A 16,560-nucleotide genomic window follows, 5' to 3' on the forward strand; every position below is an offset into this window, starting at 1 on the left:
TCGGATCCCGCGGCAAAGTGTGATTGTTGGCTGCTATGCGAATCGAGTCCTCGCCCGGCTGGAATTCGGGTTGAAAATCTGAAATTATGGCTCCCCACAAACATTCTCGGGCGAGTCCAAGGAAACCTAAACTGGAGCAACTAAAGGCAGATCATGAACTTTTCTTACAAGCTTTTGAAAGTAAGTTTATTTCATTAATTTCATGAACTTTTATGTGTTCCTGGCGTGTGAAATTGTGCGATCGCGAGCCGGAGCTGCATGTGGCACTCAATTGCTATATACGGTACGATACCAATGTAATGATTGAAAGATGCATGAATGACTGTGGCTTTGTTATTGGAAATGAATGGCGGACTGAAAACACACTTTGCTATGAGTTGGGACTGTGAGTCTGTGTAGCGCACAAGTGAAAAGTGATCGATGTTTGAAATGAAATTTGACTGAGTGGTTGAAATAGTTTGATGTTTAAATGTTACAGACCAGATTATATACCAAACCATTGCAAACATAAATAACTTTTCATTTTAGGCTATTTTTCATTTTGAAAAGTAACAAAGAATTCACACGTCAGTAGGTCGGATCCGAGTCAGCGTCTGGTGACTTACATTTTTTTAAGGACGTTCAACAGTTAAAAAGAAATCCATGTTATTTTCACCAAATTTTGCGCAGAATTACTTTAGAATCTGAATGTTCCAAAAATGCAAAATATAGCATGGGTTCATGTGCTGGATTTTTTGCTATCGTGCTCCGAAATTCACCAAATTGACACTAAATGACAGCTCTCGAGAATTACGCTAGAGCCGGGCTGCTTTGGACAGTTTAATACTTTTTTTTAGTTTTAGACCTCACGTTGTTGTTGTTGTTGTTGTTGTTGTAGACCTCACACACAGTACTGAGTTAAAACCTTTATTGCTCACTTAAAATTCATGTTAAATTTCATCAAATTTTACAGTCCAGTTCAAGATTTAATACCAAAGATGGCAAATTAATTCATATTCATTTGCTCTTTTAAGTATACCCAGTTGTTGTGTGTCCGGACAGGTTGTGTGTCCGGACGATCAATTTTAGAAAGTCATTTGGAAAAATTTACAAGCGAAGTTTCCTCAATTTTTAGTACAAAATGTAAGGAAATATTATAAAGAACAAAATGGAAGATGATTACAACTATTGAATTCATATTTTTAGTGTAATCCAAAGACAAAAAAGAAGGCTTCAAAAATATAAAGTGTCCGGACAACCGACCCCCCATCCTACATGACATGTAGAACTAGAAAGCACATTCATTTCTGATAAAAAATGAGGTGAAAATGACAATCATATCCAAGATATTTGAAACTTCTGTAATGAATTTAAGAAGTACAATAAATGCTGCACTTAATTAAAATCCATGTAATTTTCACTAATATTTGCAAAGTTGTAGAGGAAAGTATACTTAAGAGGTGTAAACATTCAAAGTTAGGGGTTCATGTGCTTGTTTTCAAACTATCAGCACTTTTGTTGTCCAGCTAATGTGATTTTAAAACGCCCCAAAACGGGCCAAAGCTTAGTTTCTATGTGAGGAAAATTTCCAAACCACTCTCCAATTTATTCAAATTCAAGGCCATATTCGTCATACTTTGCAGCTCTTCAGAAGAAAGTAATGAAGTTGTAGAGGAAGTTTGAAAGTTGGTCCATGGATTATTTTCAGCGAATTAGCTTCATAAGATAATACATTAGATCTGCAGTTAGAGTGCAGACCGCAGGAAAAATCAGCTGTATGTGAAGCTGATGAATCACCTTTTCATTCATTGTGACGTCATCGTGTAACGCGTAAAATATATACGCAGATCAGCGTGCGCGCAAACATAACTGGGTAACGTCCTTAATTGAATTCTCATGATTCTTGTCACAGTTTTCAGTATGTAAGATCTAATGTTATTCAGAAAACTTGATTTGTGTTTTGTGATTTCTGAAAGTGAGTTTTTCTATTGTGATTGGAAAAAGAGCTAGATCTACCTACATGCTCATTATTTAAGTACATAAGTAGGGATATGTATGATAATGGTTGGCACTAAAATAATGGCAGGAAATGTGCAGTTGTTGCCTTGAACGCCCCTGTTCCCCCTTTTCTTTATTTTTTTTCCCTTCATGTTCATTCATTTTATCATTAAAAATTTGTCGGGGGGGGGGGGGCACTGTTATTACAACAAGACAGACACCATGCTCATCCACAAAAAGCACATAAAGGGTTTTCATTCATGACGTAGACCCTTACATGTATGTTTGAGATTAGTAAAATGTATGTTTTCCCTCAAAAAGGGTATTTCATTTTGAAAAAGGTCATATTTCATTTTGAAATAAAAAGGCACTTTCAATTTTGAAAAAAAGGGAATTGGGAAAAGTGCCCTCTGGTTCCACCGCCCCTGCATCCGCATTGTTTTTGGTCTTTAATTATAGTGATGAAAGTACTCAAACACACAAAGAAAATCAATTTAAGAGACAAAATGTGAAGATAAACAAAATACAATATTTACAGTGAGGAAACATGACTAATTACTAATGGGTAGGCTTCTTACAATGTATGGGTCCATTATGAAAGTCCATGGACAAGCATAAAAAAGTAATCCTTTTTTGCTTTTTCCAGTGAATACAAACATAATCTGGCTTCATAAATTTCATAACTTCATAAGTACATCATACATGTAAATAATACATCAATGTACATATATATGTATCAGTAGAATAAGTAATTCATAAATACATAAATTTATAAATCTATTCATTTTCCAATTCACTGAAAAGCATGGTATCTCCTTGTGTGAAATAATGACAGTGCCCCACCTTGGTTTTATAATTACTGTTATTATTAGTATTACTTTTGTCAATTTCCACTTCAATAGTAAATATAAAGTCTTCTATGTAACATCATTTTATCTGTGTGATTCTTCTTTCAAGTTTTATTTTCATTTGTCCACAGTTTTTGTAATTTGTATATGGTCATGTAGATCAAAAAGCCCTAGAATCGAGAAATAGCTAAAAAGGGTTTTTGTGGTCACCCGTTCAACTTCAAAGTTCAAGCCAGTCATGTTGTGCTAGGTATAAAGAAGCTTTGTATTGTTTTGGCAAATGAAATACATGATCTTGAAGTTAGGAACTTTCAATTTTGTCATACTTGTGCAGGAAACAAATTAGAATGAGTTAAAGGAGAGTTGTATGAGCATACAAAATACAGAAGAAATAATCTTCCTTTTGCCCCCCCCCCCACCACCACCATACCCTTCAATATTTCACCCATTCTTGGGGGAGTCAAAATACAGAGTACTAGTATACATACATGGATTTTTTTTTTAATTTGAAAATGTAAGATATTTTAATCCCCCCATCCCATTCAAAATATCTCATTAGGACAAGGGAAATTGTGAACTTCATAATTAATATAAAACCTATTTTTTATAGTACTTTAAAAAAATAGTTTTATAACAGTCTTTTGATATAAAGGTAACATGCAAGGTTTAAACTTTGACATGAAATGACCAATTTCAAGAAACAGAAGTTGAAACAGTACATGTATGTGTATGAGCTGGCCTAAATTCAGGGCCAGGCTGCATTTGTTCTCATTACTGATTGGGATAAATAAAAAAGGACACAAAATATCCAAGGCCAGTGAAAAGGAGCATTAAAAGATAAATACCAGTTCTGGTAATGATCTCAAAATCAGTTCGAACAGAATCCAACAAATGACCACCCAAGTGTTTGTCTACATGTATGAATAAAAAATATGTGCCAAATGGCTCTGGAAAAAAGTGTAATTGCTGAGAAATGAGCAAAATAAGCACGGAATTCCATAAAATGTCAGGTATTTTTCAAACAATATTGTTTGTGATCATCAGAATTATCGGTTTTCAGCTAAGATTTCATGATTTCACAAAGATGAGGTGATTGATTTCAATGTACCAGATCTAGATCTACATGTATGAGATGGTGGTAATTAACCTTGATTTTAAAGGCTTTCTCATGAAACAATTGTTTGCTTTACTTTCATTTACCTTTAAGGACCAGTAAGTAGGGTAGTACATACTTGTACAATAGGGTATCCAAGCCTAATCTTTGATGTCCTCTGATTAATTCAAAAGGAAGTTCATTTGTGATACCATAATGCATGTAGTCAAAAAATCAATGAAACACCTGTTTCTAAAAAAAAGGAAATATTTATAACTGTACAAATTATTTTACCCCTGTTCCTGACAAAAAAAAGAGTCATCATAAACCATAAAAAACTTGAAATTTACAAGGGCAGCTGCTCGTATTGTACATGTACATGTATGGCATCACAAATCACAATATTCTAATAATTTCCTAAAATCTTAATCTTTTGATGGATTCTCCTCAAACCTTCACCAAAGTTTTTTGTTTTAGTACACCTGTATTTCTCTGGTATTTTTACAATAAACCTCTTCACGATGAACATGATGTTAAATTCTTCTGAATTCTCAAAATGAGTCCTTATTGATATCTTTAATGTTTGCTCATTGCTTTTATACCCAGAGATCAATTTTGATAATCAATTTTACTGGCCATGGTTTACACAATCAAAACCAGAATTAAATGAAAAATTTCCTTTTACAAGTCCTGTAGTGTGTGTGTGTTCTCTTGGTTTTTTTAATGAAAAAAAGTGCATTATTGTGTGATAATTACATGTTGTGAGCTAATGGCAATTATAAGACCATTGTCCCCTGCATGTAGTATTTGTAATTGAAATGCCAACATTGTGTACATGTACATGTAATGTACACAATGTTGTACCATCTGTACATGTAGTCTGGTAGCTACATGTAGACAATTATGTTTCTATGAATTCAAATATAAATACAAGGTGAAGGGGTATTAAAGAAAGCAGTGAATGACTTGCTGAAAAAAAGTTCATTTGGTTCAGATAAAGGTCATACATGTACTTGCAAGTTATTTATAAGAAAGACAACTTACAGGTAATGTTATGTAGTGTACAAATGTTTGTGTATGGGTGTTCCATAAATAAGGAACTCAGGAGTTTAATAGCAAAATACCACCCTCAGTGAAGTTCATCAAACCATACAATGTACAATGTACATCTAAGAAAATACAATTACAAATCTAATGTCCACCTTCAGGTTAAGATATTACTATCCCAGTTTATAAAACTTGCAGTGATAGAAATTATTTACTTTTCCACAGCAAAGAATGTATAAAATTTGATGAGGAAAAAGCAAACTTATCACTTTTTTTCGGCAAAAATGTGTGACATGTGGTCAATTCCAGCATAATGGACATGACAGTCAGACAAATTTTTGTAATTCAAAGTTTCACACAGTAGAATTGGCAGTCTTTGAATAATTGTTAGTGAGCTTATCAGACACATTCAAGTATCAGTTACATACACATAAAATTTCAAATTGATTCGTTGAACAGTTGCAGAGAAAATGTACTCTTTGTGAGCGTAATGGACATGACATGAAATGGACGAAGCATTTAATTACACCTTAAGATCATGTTCTGTCCATCAAATGATGTTCAACAACAGTTTTGCAGTGCATTCTGTATTAGTAGCTCAAAATGTAGCGTAACGGACATGGCACACGTAGCGTAACGGACATGGCACACGTAGCGTAACGGACATGACAGTTTTGTCCACTTTTTGTAAGCGAATATAATTCTTTTATTACAAGATATGGTATAAGTCTTACACACATCATTACTGTTATTCTGTAATATCTCATATAATTCTGTAATTTTAGAGGGGGGCTTTTCTTATAATATTTATTTTAAAAAAAATATTAAGAAAAATTTCTTCTACAGTACACCAGAAAGTAAAAAGAAATGAATATATTCCAGTTACTACCACCCACCATATCTAATCAAACAAAAATAAGTTGATGATAAAGGTTATTTTTTATTCATGGCTTCAGTATTTGATCTTATAAAGTGAACGATATCGGCACTTCTTAGTTTCAAAATGAAAGAAATATGAATGATGAATGTAAAAGCAAAGTACTAACATTCTTAAGAAAAACATGTACCGGTAGATCTTATTGGCAGGTTTTAATAATCTAGCTATGTGATATTTCATATAGAATACAATACTCATAGTACCACTACGGCACACTGAGAAGACGGAATCTCATTTTTGGGTGAAGAAAACAAAATGTACAAAACATTTATCATTAGTTAAACACATGAAAATGTATTTTATGATAAAGAATATACTCGTATGTCAGTTTCTTTTTAATTGAAAAATAATATTAAAATGCACTTTAAAATTAAAAGCAGTACCTGGAAACCAGTCTTTCATTATAGAGTTGAAAGGAATTTAGAATGTTTGTTAATCACTTCTGAGAATTTCTTTTAAGAACTAATATCATCCTGAGTATAAATTATTATCTTCTCATCAAATCGTGGATGTTTTAAACATCCACTACTTAATTAAAAAAAAAATGTTTCCTTTTCATGACAGTAAGAGAATGAGTTCCCTGTTTTGCTGAAAAATTTCACATGGGCAGCAAGGTATTTTTCTGTTTTCTTAGTAGTAAATTAATTCTTGCAAAGGTGTTCACTTGTATTTCCAAAGTGAGGATGGAGTTGAATGTGGCTCATCATCACTGGTTATCTAGTCTTGACTCTTTATAGACTTCCTGCTCACATTCAAAGTGGTGTCAAAGTTGTGTATTTGTTTGATTATTTGAAATTGTTTCCTATTCTCACCAGCTTAGTTTTTAATTGCGAGCCAGTGCTAACAATGATCTCATGAATGCACAAGTTGCAATTTTATCATGTTCCAAACTGTCACTGTAAACAAGAAGAGAATCAATTGTCTTAATTTTGTCCAAACACAAATAATGCAGATTGTGATCTGAGTATGTTCCCAGATTTAGCTGCATCTTATCCTGATATTCTGTGGCGTACCGGGACTGTAATTCTCAGAAAAATTTACCAGAACAGCTGAATTTTCATCATTCACCAGCTTCAATTTTCGCTTGAATGACATGTTGACTTTATGAATTAAAGGAGAATGAAACTCTTGGAGCAAGTTAGCTTTTGTGAAAGCAGAAAAATCAAAGAATAAGATCAACAAAAGTTTGAGTAAAATAGGACTAGCAATAGAAGAGTTATGAGCATTTGAATGTCGAGATCACTAATGCTATGGAGATCCTCCTATTGGCAATGCGACCAAGATCTATGATGTCACAGATGAACAACTCTCCCCTTTTGGACACTGAAAATATACCCCAAAACATCTCTTTTTGCTCATTCTAATCATATGACAAACAATTCATCAATGATATAATGTTGTGAAACCACTGTACTTGTCCTCTCATAAAGAGAACACCTCACCTTGTGATAGACTCTATAAAAGTGAGAATATAAGTGAAATAAGTACTAAAGTAATGAGGAGTTGTACGTGTGTGACATCACAGATCTTGGTTGCATTGCCAATGGGAGGATCTACATGGCATTAGTGATCTCAATATTCAAATGCTCATAACTTTCTTATTATTCATTCAATCTTCCTCAAACTTTCAACAATATGTTTCTTTGATTTTTCTCTTTGATATGAATTCAGCTGGTTTCAAGGGTTTCATTCTCCTTTAATGAGTGAATAGTGTTTATATCTAACATCCAGCTACCCTTGATCAATTGAGACTGACCATCAGTCTGTTACACTAAGCCCAATATTTATTTTTGTGAATGCTGCCTCGTGTTATACATAAGGTGTCATGTCCATTAAGTAAAGTGTCAGGTCCGTTACGCAATTTTTACGAAAATGAGAATCGGTAATTAAAGGGAAAATGATGCTACACATGGTAGGAGATTTAATTCTAACATAGAATCTGAATTTACAGTTAGATGTACTTCAGACAAATTTCCTGTTAGCTATGATAACTTTAAGTGAAAAATGTAACAGACATGACACTGATAATGTTAAAGAAATCACACAAATCTGAAGATCGATTTCTCTTAAATTGATGAATGGCATTAAATTTAACGATGATTTTCTCTTGAGGTAAAACATCAATCAACTATTTAAAAGTGGAAAGAGACCTCTTGGACCTTATTTGCTTTTTGTAGAGACAGGAAGGATGAACTGTTTAAAAATAGCCACATTTTTTTTTTTTTTTGCAATTCACTATTCTATTTTTTAATTGATTGAAAAAATGCAAAATTTTGTCAGTATTGCAATTTGTCTATTGAAAAATTAAACTTTATAGATTACTTTTTAAGAAAATTTGAGTGCTTAAGTGAATCTGAAACTTTATTTATTCACTGAAGTGAACAATTTTCATGGAATTGCCCATTTATAGTCTTGACTTGTGAGTAAAATATTTGTACAGTCTCATATTAGTGATAGTTAACAAACTGATTTTGAAACTTAAAATCAGAAATCATTCAAGATCTGATTGTTAAGTACTAGTACATGTACATGTAGGCATACTGTATATTAGAAATGTGATCACCATGTACAGTACATGTACTTGTAGTAAAGCTTTGGTGTCCCCAAAATCAATTTCATAGGAACAACTGATGCCCCTTTCATAAACCCAATAAAACCCAATTATGCGGCTAATAGCAGCATAATTTGGTCGTAAAATCAGAGGAGGACAAGAGTTATCCGCATTATTCTGATGCTGCTATTATCCGCATAATAGCGGCATCGGGACAAGATTTTGAGTTTATGAACGTATTTCTAAATAATGCGGATAATTGCCATGGTGCGGTCACAAGGTCACCCTTTTCCAACACAACCGCATCGGAGGGGGCGTGTCCAGTTGTCATGACGATTATCCGCCTTTTTCAGGATGGGCGCTCGTAAAAATAATGCGGATAATTTTCGGAGTTTGTGAACGCAATTTTTATTGAATTATCCGCATTACTCTTAGGCGGCTAATTGGAGGATAGGTTTTATTGGGTTTATGAAAGGGGTATGACTTTAGTGTAGAATCCATATATTAGCCTTCCAAACTGAGAGATTTTTTTTTCTGATTGCCTGTACATAGTTTTTAATACCGTATTCCAAAAGAATACATGTAATTTCAGACCTTCATTTTTGAGGAGCGCGATCGCGGCGCTCCATAAAAAAAATAAGAACAAAATATCGCGCTCCTAAAAAAAAAAAAAAAAAAAACCTTCACAAAAAGTTGCTGAAATTTCACATTTTACATCTTTATATTCAAGAAATAGGCATCTGTTTTCCATAATTCCTTGAAATTATTTTGATTTAGTTGGAAACTACCGAAAAATGAAGAATATTCACATCTTTCCCGACTCATGATTTGATTTTAAACTCGGTAAATATTGTAGTCCCATATGTAGATTTTCATGGCAACACCTTGGAAGTCTACATGTGGGACTACAAATTTACCGAGTGTAAATTCAAATCAGAGTCGGGAAAGAGGTGAATATTCTTCATTTTTCTGATAGTTTTCAACTAAATCAAAATAATTTCAAGGAATTATAGAAAATAGATGGCCATTTCATGGATTTAAAGATGTAAAATGTGAAATTTTAGCAATTTTTTTGTTCAGTATTTTATTTATTTAATTTTTTTAAAAGCAGGAGCGTGATATTTTGTAAACGTATTGACCCAGGCCTACTTTCACCACAGATTAATTAATAGCTACACAGCTATTGCATATACGATGTTAAGAAAAATCTACAATTTATCATACTTGTATTGAATTGATTTGAGCTCCTCAAGGAGAGCGATTCTGAGGAGCTCAGTTGAGCTCCTCAAAAAGTAAGGAGAGCGATTCATTGAGCTCCACGAAATTATAAACGTGAAGGACTGTAATTTAATAGCAAAAATATAGAAAATTTTGAAAATACGGTCATTATTATATTTTGAAGGTGACTTTGGTGTCCCCCAAAATATTAAATTGTGATGTAACAATGCTTTCATTTTCTAATCATTACCTATTGATGGCATGCATATTGGGGATTCTATGGTCAGTCGCATGACTCGCATTACACTTTAATTTGTCAATTCTATTATTTTAGTGGTGTCCATTTCTTTTATTTTAGTGGTGTCCATTTCTTTTATTTTTCATGATGAGTAGGCCTACATGTACATACATTAAATATTTTCAATTGTTTATCCAATAAGGTACCGTATATTTTCATACTGACTCCTACATTGTACATGTAAGAAATCTGAATTTGTACATGTACATATGTGTATGTATCATTCAAAAGTCTGGTGTAACTTGGGTTGGGCCATGGTCTTTGTGCTGAAATTATGAGGAGACAAAAATTAGAAAACAATTTATTAAAGTTTCCAGCTGATGTACATTGGTGAAAAAAGCTATTTTCCCAGACATATATTGTGGTTTATATAGCCAAATGTTCTGATAAATTGATCATCTATTTTGTATATAATTTGGATACCCATATTGTATGCATTTGGTCTTGCCTCAACTAACTTGCAGAGCTGATCTCAGAGAAGTAAAATTAAAACAAACATTTTTCATTTTTGTAGTTAGGAAATGTATAGCAGCCAAATTTAACCTTTTTTCTGGGAAAGAAACTTCAGTTTTACCTCCCATCATTATTAAAAGCACAGTCAAATTTACAGATATTTAAATGTACTGTGCTATCTGGATATGATTTTTGGAACTTTAATCAAACTTACTGTTAAAAATGTGTTTTTGACTAATTTTACTCAAAGGACCAGTTCATCCAAACAAAAAGTTTATTTGAATAAAAAGAGAAAAATCCAATAAGCATACAAAGTATGTACAGTGTATAAAGTGATGTAACATTGAAAATTTCATCAGAATTGGATGTACATGTACACTGTATTTTTTAATTAAGTTATTAACTTTTTCAATGTTATAAATTTCACAAAAGCAAAAACAGATTTTAAAGAATGCGCAGCCTGGTTGGTATGCTAATGAAGGGACTGATGACATTATCCACCTACATTGTACATGTACATGTACTATTTCTTTTATATTTTATATGAAATATTCTAATTTTCTCTTCATGTCATTCAAAACAGTTTTATTTCTCCCTGAATTGGAATCTAGCATCATATGGTTGAGTCCTTCCTTGTTATCAAATCTGTAAAAATTGAAATGTTGTATTAATTCAAACAATAAAATACAATAAAAGAAATAGTGAGGGACAGCGAAAAAATACACGGGGGCGGCGGGCGAATTTCCCCCGGAAATGCCTAAAGTCGCCCTCGAAATCACCCAAAATCATGCTTTCGGGGGCAACATAAAATCTTAATGTCACCCCCGAAATTATTGCCGAGCGATAACAACTCAGCGGCCCACGAGCGCCATATGCTCGAGCTCCGCTTACCATTTAAAAATCATCAAAAATCTGCACTCACAATCATGAACAAGCCTTGAAAATAGCGAGGAGCACAGTTTCAAATTCCGAAGTTGCGTCTTTTTTTTTGTACCGCGTTTTTCCATACACATGGTATGAAAAATATCAACGCAACTGTCGGTAAACGGTTGCATGTATAGGGGTCCATTATGACTACCACCATGTGCAATTTCTAATGCACATTTTCCCCTACAGATATCACAATTCTGTGATAAAATTATTCGAATTACACAGGAAATAAATCCCAGAGTCTAGTAACCTCGCATTGGTGAGTTGTCATTTGGCTTTGCTTTTCAAAACGGCCTATTAACATCCAAAATAACTTACCTTGTTTGTTGATTATTACTTCAAAATCATTTGTTTTATTTTTCTAGGGGATGAGGTAAATATCAGACAATAAATCATCAAACAAAGCTCCATCTATTTTACAAGGCCGACGGGAGGCTCACGCACGCCCGCGTTGGCGCTTGTACTAGCTAGCCAGTCTGAGCTCTGTCTCTCTGCCAGAGCTCTGGGGGACAATTCATTCAGTAAAGGCCTAAATGATGGTGATTTTCTGTTTCAGACAGAGTTTACATTTCGGGTATATTATTAAAAACTGCCAATAATGTTTGATGATTTCTTCATTGTCATGTATATTTAAGTTATTAATGAGTTCATTCTCTCCAAATTTAGACTCCCCCATAGAGAAATGCAATGTTCGTGGAGATCTGCGTTTTCAAAGAAATTTAGGAAAAGTTAGGGTATGTGGGCCTTTATATAACATGGCCAAGTACAGGTTATTGTACTGGAATAGATGGAGTAGAAATTAGATATTGAATTCATTTCACGTATGTTCACGGCCTCAAATCAGTGGAGCGCGCCATTGAAAGGCCTTTCCGCCTAGCCGTATTGTTAGCGACGTTCGTGAGCATCACTTTGCTCACTCTCTAAAATGTCTGCGACATTAAAATCATAAAAACAATGGAATCGTTAAATTTCAGTGAGGCTATGAATGTTTATCATTTACGTTGACTATCAGTGTACCAACATATACCAAATTTAAAAGCAAGTGTTGGTAAGACGTCGAATTATCAGTCATTTCGATGCAATCCCAAAATTGATGAAAAAATAACAGAAATTTGATATAGCATTGCAAAATCCTTATTTTTGAATCACCTTAATTTTTTATTTTCTTTAAAAGCATCTTAGTACATTTCCTAGAATTTTTCATAACTGATAACGGTGGTGGATTATTGATTCCAGTTTTTTTAAGGAAATGACAGGCATTTTAAATCAGGTAAATTTTTTAAAGAAAATTGTTAGATTCGAACAACTTACTAATAGTTCTCCGAAAGAAGAGTTATATTCTATGTTTTGTGTTGTAAATGATACATGACGATAAATTTTACGAGTATATCAATGCATGTTGGATAACCTTTTCCACGATGAGTTTCGTAATTGAGAGAAAAATCAAGTTCATTCCTAGCACACGAGCCGCAGAATGATAAATTTTAGCGTGCGCACACGGGCTGATCGCCGTGTCTGCGGGGACGGATATCTAGTCCCATACTGGTGTAAGGTGGTATTTTCCACGTACCTCTTCCCCTTGTAATGATCACTTCGCACTTTAGTGCTTAATTTTGACACTTACAGATTTTTACAGATTTGACATTAAAGGACAAGTCCACCCCAACAAACAAAAAAATTGAATAAAAAGAGAAAAATCCAAAAAGCATAACACTGACAATTTCATCAAAATCGGATGTAAAATAAGAAAGTTATGACATTTCAAAGTTTCGCTTAATTTCACATAAGTGTTTACATATATACACATCCTGATCGGTATGCAAATGAGGAGACTGATTATGTCGTCCACTCACTATTTCCCTTGTGTTTTATTATATGAAATATTCTAATTTCTCCTTATTGTTAAGTGAAACAACAACTAATTCCTCCCTGATCATGTGGAATTATATGTACATGTCGCATTGTTTAAATATGGTTCAGCGGCTAGCTTGAAAATTGCGTGAGGGCTTATTTTACATCTGATTTTGATCAAATTTGCAGCATTATGCTTGTTTGATATTTCTCTAGTGATTAAAATAAAAAAATTTCTGATGTGGACTTGACTGTTAAATTTTACTGCTGCTGATGAAAATAAATCATTCTCAACTTTGATATCAACCTCTCTTTATAATCTGCTTTCTCAAGCAAATACAACTACATGTACATGAATTGTTTAAGTTGATATTGGAAGGAAAAAAGCAAAGCCTACATCCTTTATAACCTGTTCATCAACATATTAAATCTCAAAAATCTTCTAGCTTCTTGATATCCTAAATTGAAATACCCCCAAATGGCCTCGACCATGAGCGTGAAAACTCTGCATCATACATGTACTGGGCTAGTTCGTGTGATGTCACATCATGGCATTAGAATATTGATGTCCCCGGCTGTGCACAGAAAACAATGCAAGAGCTACATGTATGGAGAAACTTTGTGTTTTTAAAAAGGTTAAAAGTTATGTACACGTATAACCCGAAACCCTATGTACGATTGTTCATATCATGTATGTAGTTCACACTATGAATAACATTTTGCTGACTACAATGGGTTATTTGATGTTTCTACCAAGTATTTTTTTTTCTTTCTTGCTGACTGGCCATATTGCCCGTGTATGCCATAAACATGTAGATCAGGTCGTTATTTTTTTTGCGGTAGCACTCGTGGTTGCTCGCTAGCTCCATATGCACACAGGCACATTGGTTACTTGGAAGATTAGATAAAGTTTGGGGGTGCGGTCTTTCATTATTTTCCTTTCCCTTGTTCTGATTGGGCCCTTGACATGACGATCCAAGTCACTTATTGGTGTAAAAATTACATGTTGGTCTGCCTGGGGTAAAATCACTCTCATATACATGTATGTAGTTCACTAGAAGTAGAAATTATATTGACATATCTTCAGCGGAGTTTGTGCAAAGCATGCTATCACTGTTCGCAAGCCATTCTACAGTACATGTACAATGCTTCAGTCTGGTAAGCTAGAACCAGGAGACAGGAAAACTTGGCTAAAACTCGAGTTAATCGGCCTATTACATGTACATGTATTATGAGGATTATTTTCAAAATATCAGAGTATGAAGCCTGTCTTGTGATATTTTTTTTTAATAGGCAGCCACACATGATGAAAAGAATATGATCGCAGTTCCAGCGCAAAATATAAGCTCTGCTGTTGGGAGAGTATGTTGGTTTGTACTGTACATGTACACACATCTCATACGTGATGTCACCTGAACGGGCTCTTTCTCTGTGAGTGAAATCGCGTTTCCAGCTCCCAGATTTGGGTTGCGGTTCATGGGTTGAATTTTTTATTTTTTTTGTTACCTGGATGGAGTTAGATACTATTCTAGGGGTTGAAATCTTTCTATTGATGTGAAAATCTAATTTTTTCATCATCTTCTTAATACATGTATGTCTACTTTAAGATACAAGCAAAGATTAGGACTAACATTTTAAGGCCATTCCTTGCTTCGAAAAATTATTTTGTGGGCTATTTATAAAAGAAGAAATACAGTTTTTTTATTTGTTGTCCGATCGAAATGAATTTTTCATGTGGAATCGTAAAATACATTCTAAATTTTTTTTCTTTTGATTTTTAATTATCCACACCAAATTCCACACCATCTTACAGTTTCAGGACCAAATATTCATTTACACTTTTACATGTATCACTAAATTTGTCAGGTACTTAATGACAATTGTTGTAAATGACATTTAATGGACATTAAAGAGAAATATATGAGATATTTGCAAATTTATGTAAAATTTAAAGTTTCACAGAGAATCAGCAATTGTAAAAAAAAAAAAATGTTTGGAAGAGTGGAGGGCTAGCTGATACTTATTGAACCTTTATCAAAGCTATGGGCTTTCATATAATTGAAACTTTGTTGTCCAAACATGCCAACTGATTATTTGTAGTACAGTATTTTTTTCAGGTTTTGTCTTTGTTTTAAAGAAAATAAATTAAATAATGAATACCATTATCCCTCAGTAGCAGGCAAAACATTAATTTCAGATTTTCGGGGGCTACATGTACATGTACATGTACTTTCCACAGCTGTGGAACATTGAATAAGCTTTAACTTTGCAATGAATGGGGATTTTTTCCAGGGCTCCAATTTGAGTGTTCAGGGCTCTTGAGCATTTTGGGGGCTAAATCGCCCCAAGCCCCATGCAGACCTGCCAACCAGTACGTTTTAGCCGTATTTAGTACGTTTTTGCAACCAAAATACGGCAGTACGTTTTTTCTTTTCTTTTTTTTTTTTACTAAATCGTAATTTATTGAAAAAAAAAAATCTCTATTTCATAAAACGTACACAAATATGGTTATTAGATCAATGTAATTTCAGGTAACTTTTTTTTTTCAATCATTTTGTTAAAACCAGGGTGAAGATATACACATGTTTTAATGTTTTTTTTTTCATCTGCAAGAGCAGTGCGCATTTTAGCTTGCATGCAGCTTGAGCGCCGCGATGAGCGAGTGCGCCTAGCATTTTATTATGAAATACACTTTTTTTGTGAAAAATACAGTTTTTTTATCACAGAATACAGTTTTTAATTCCCAGAGGTTGGCAGGTCTGCCCATGTAATGTATCCCTGCTCAGTAGTGTGCAAATTCTATTTACTGTACATGTAGATCAAAATTGACATTCATGTGTGTTTAGATTGATACGGTAGTACCAGTTGGGTTTAAAGGCAGTAAAATTCATATAGCAAAATGTTGAAAATTTCATCAAAATCTGATAACAAATAGCTAATTATTGAATTTAAAGTTTACAATTACATGTAGCAATATATTGTGAAAACAGTATTTTTCATGTCATCATAAATGCTCACTAGATGGGCTGATGATGTCACATCCCCACTTTTCTTATGTTATTACATAAAATCAGAATTGTTTATCTTTTTCATACATGTGTGAATGATATGTCTCCCTTGTAATGAAATAAGTTGCAGTGCGATATCTAATGCACTTCAATAATCAGTTATTAAAATATTTTTGGTACTTGAAGGAAAAAAATTGAATTAGCCTAATTTCACATAATAAAATATGAAAAAACAAGGGGGGATATGACATCATCAGTTTGCTCACTGAATATTCATGAAGACATGCCTAGAACTGTTTCACTGGAATACTGCAAATATTTAAAATACTATCACTTTGTTATTCCTTGT

At 33.6% G+C, this 16,560-nt stretch overlaps 1 protein-coding gene across 1 annotated transcript in view; it reads left to right on the plus strand.

The window, feature by feature from the left end:
• LOC129269562 (polycomb protein suz12-B-like) overlaps positions 1-16,560 on the plus strand; it is a 46,358-nt gene continuing 29,798 nt past the window's right edge. The window contains exon 1 of the mRNA XM_054907074.2: positions 1-180. Within this exon, the coding sequence (XP_054763049.2) occupies positions 87-180 (94 nt within the window). The 5' untranslated portion in view covers positions 1-86. The remainder of the gene's footprint in view (positions 181-16,560) is intronic.

This window comes from Lytechinus pictus, chromosome 10, assembly GCF_037042905.1.
Source record: "Lytechinus pictus isolate F3 Inbred chromosome 10, Lp3.0, whole genome shotgun sequence".
NCBI lineage: Eukaryota > Metazoa > Echinodermata > Echinoidea > Temnopleuroida > Toxopneustidae > Lytechinus > Lytechinus pictus.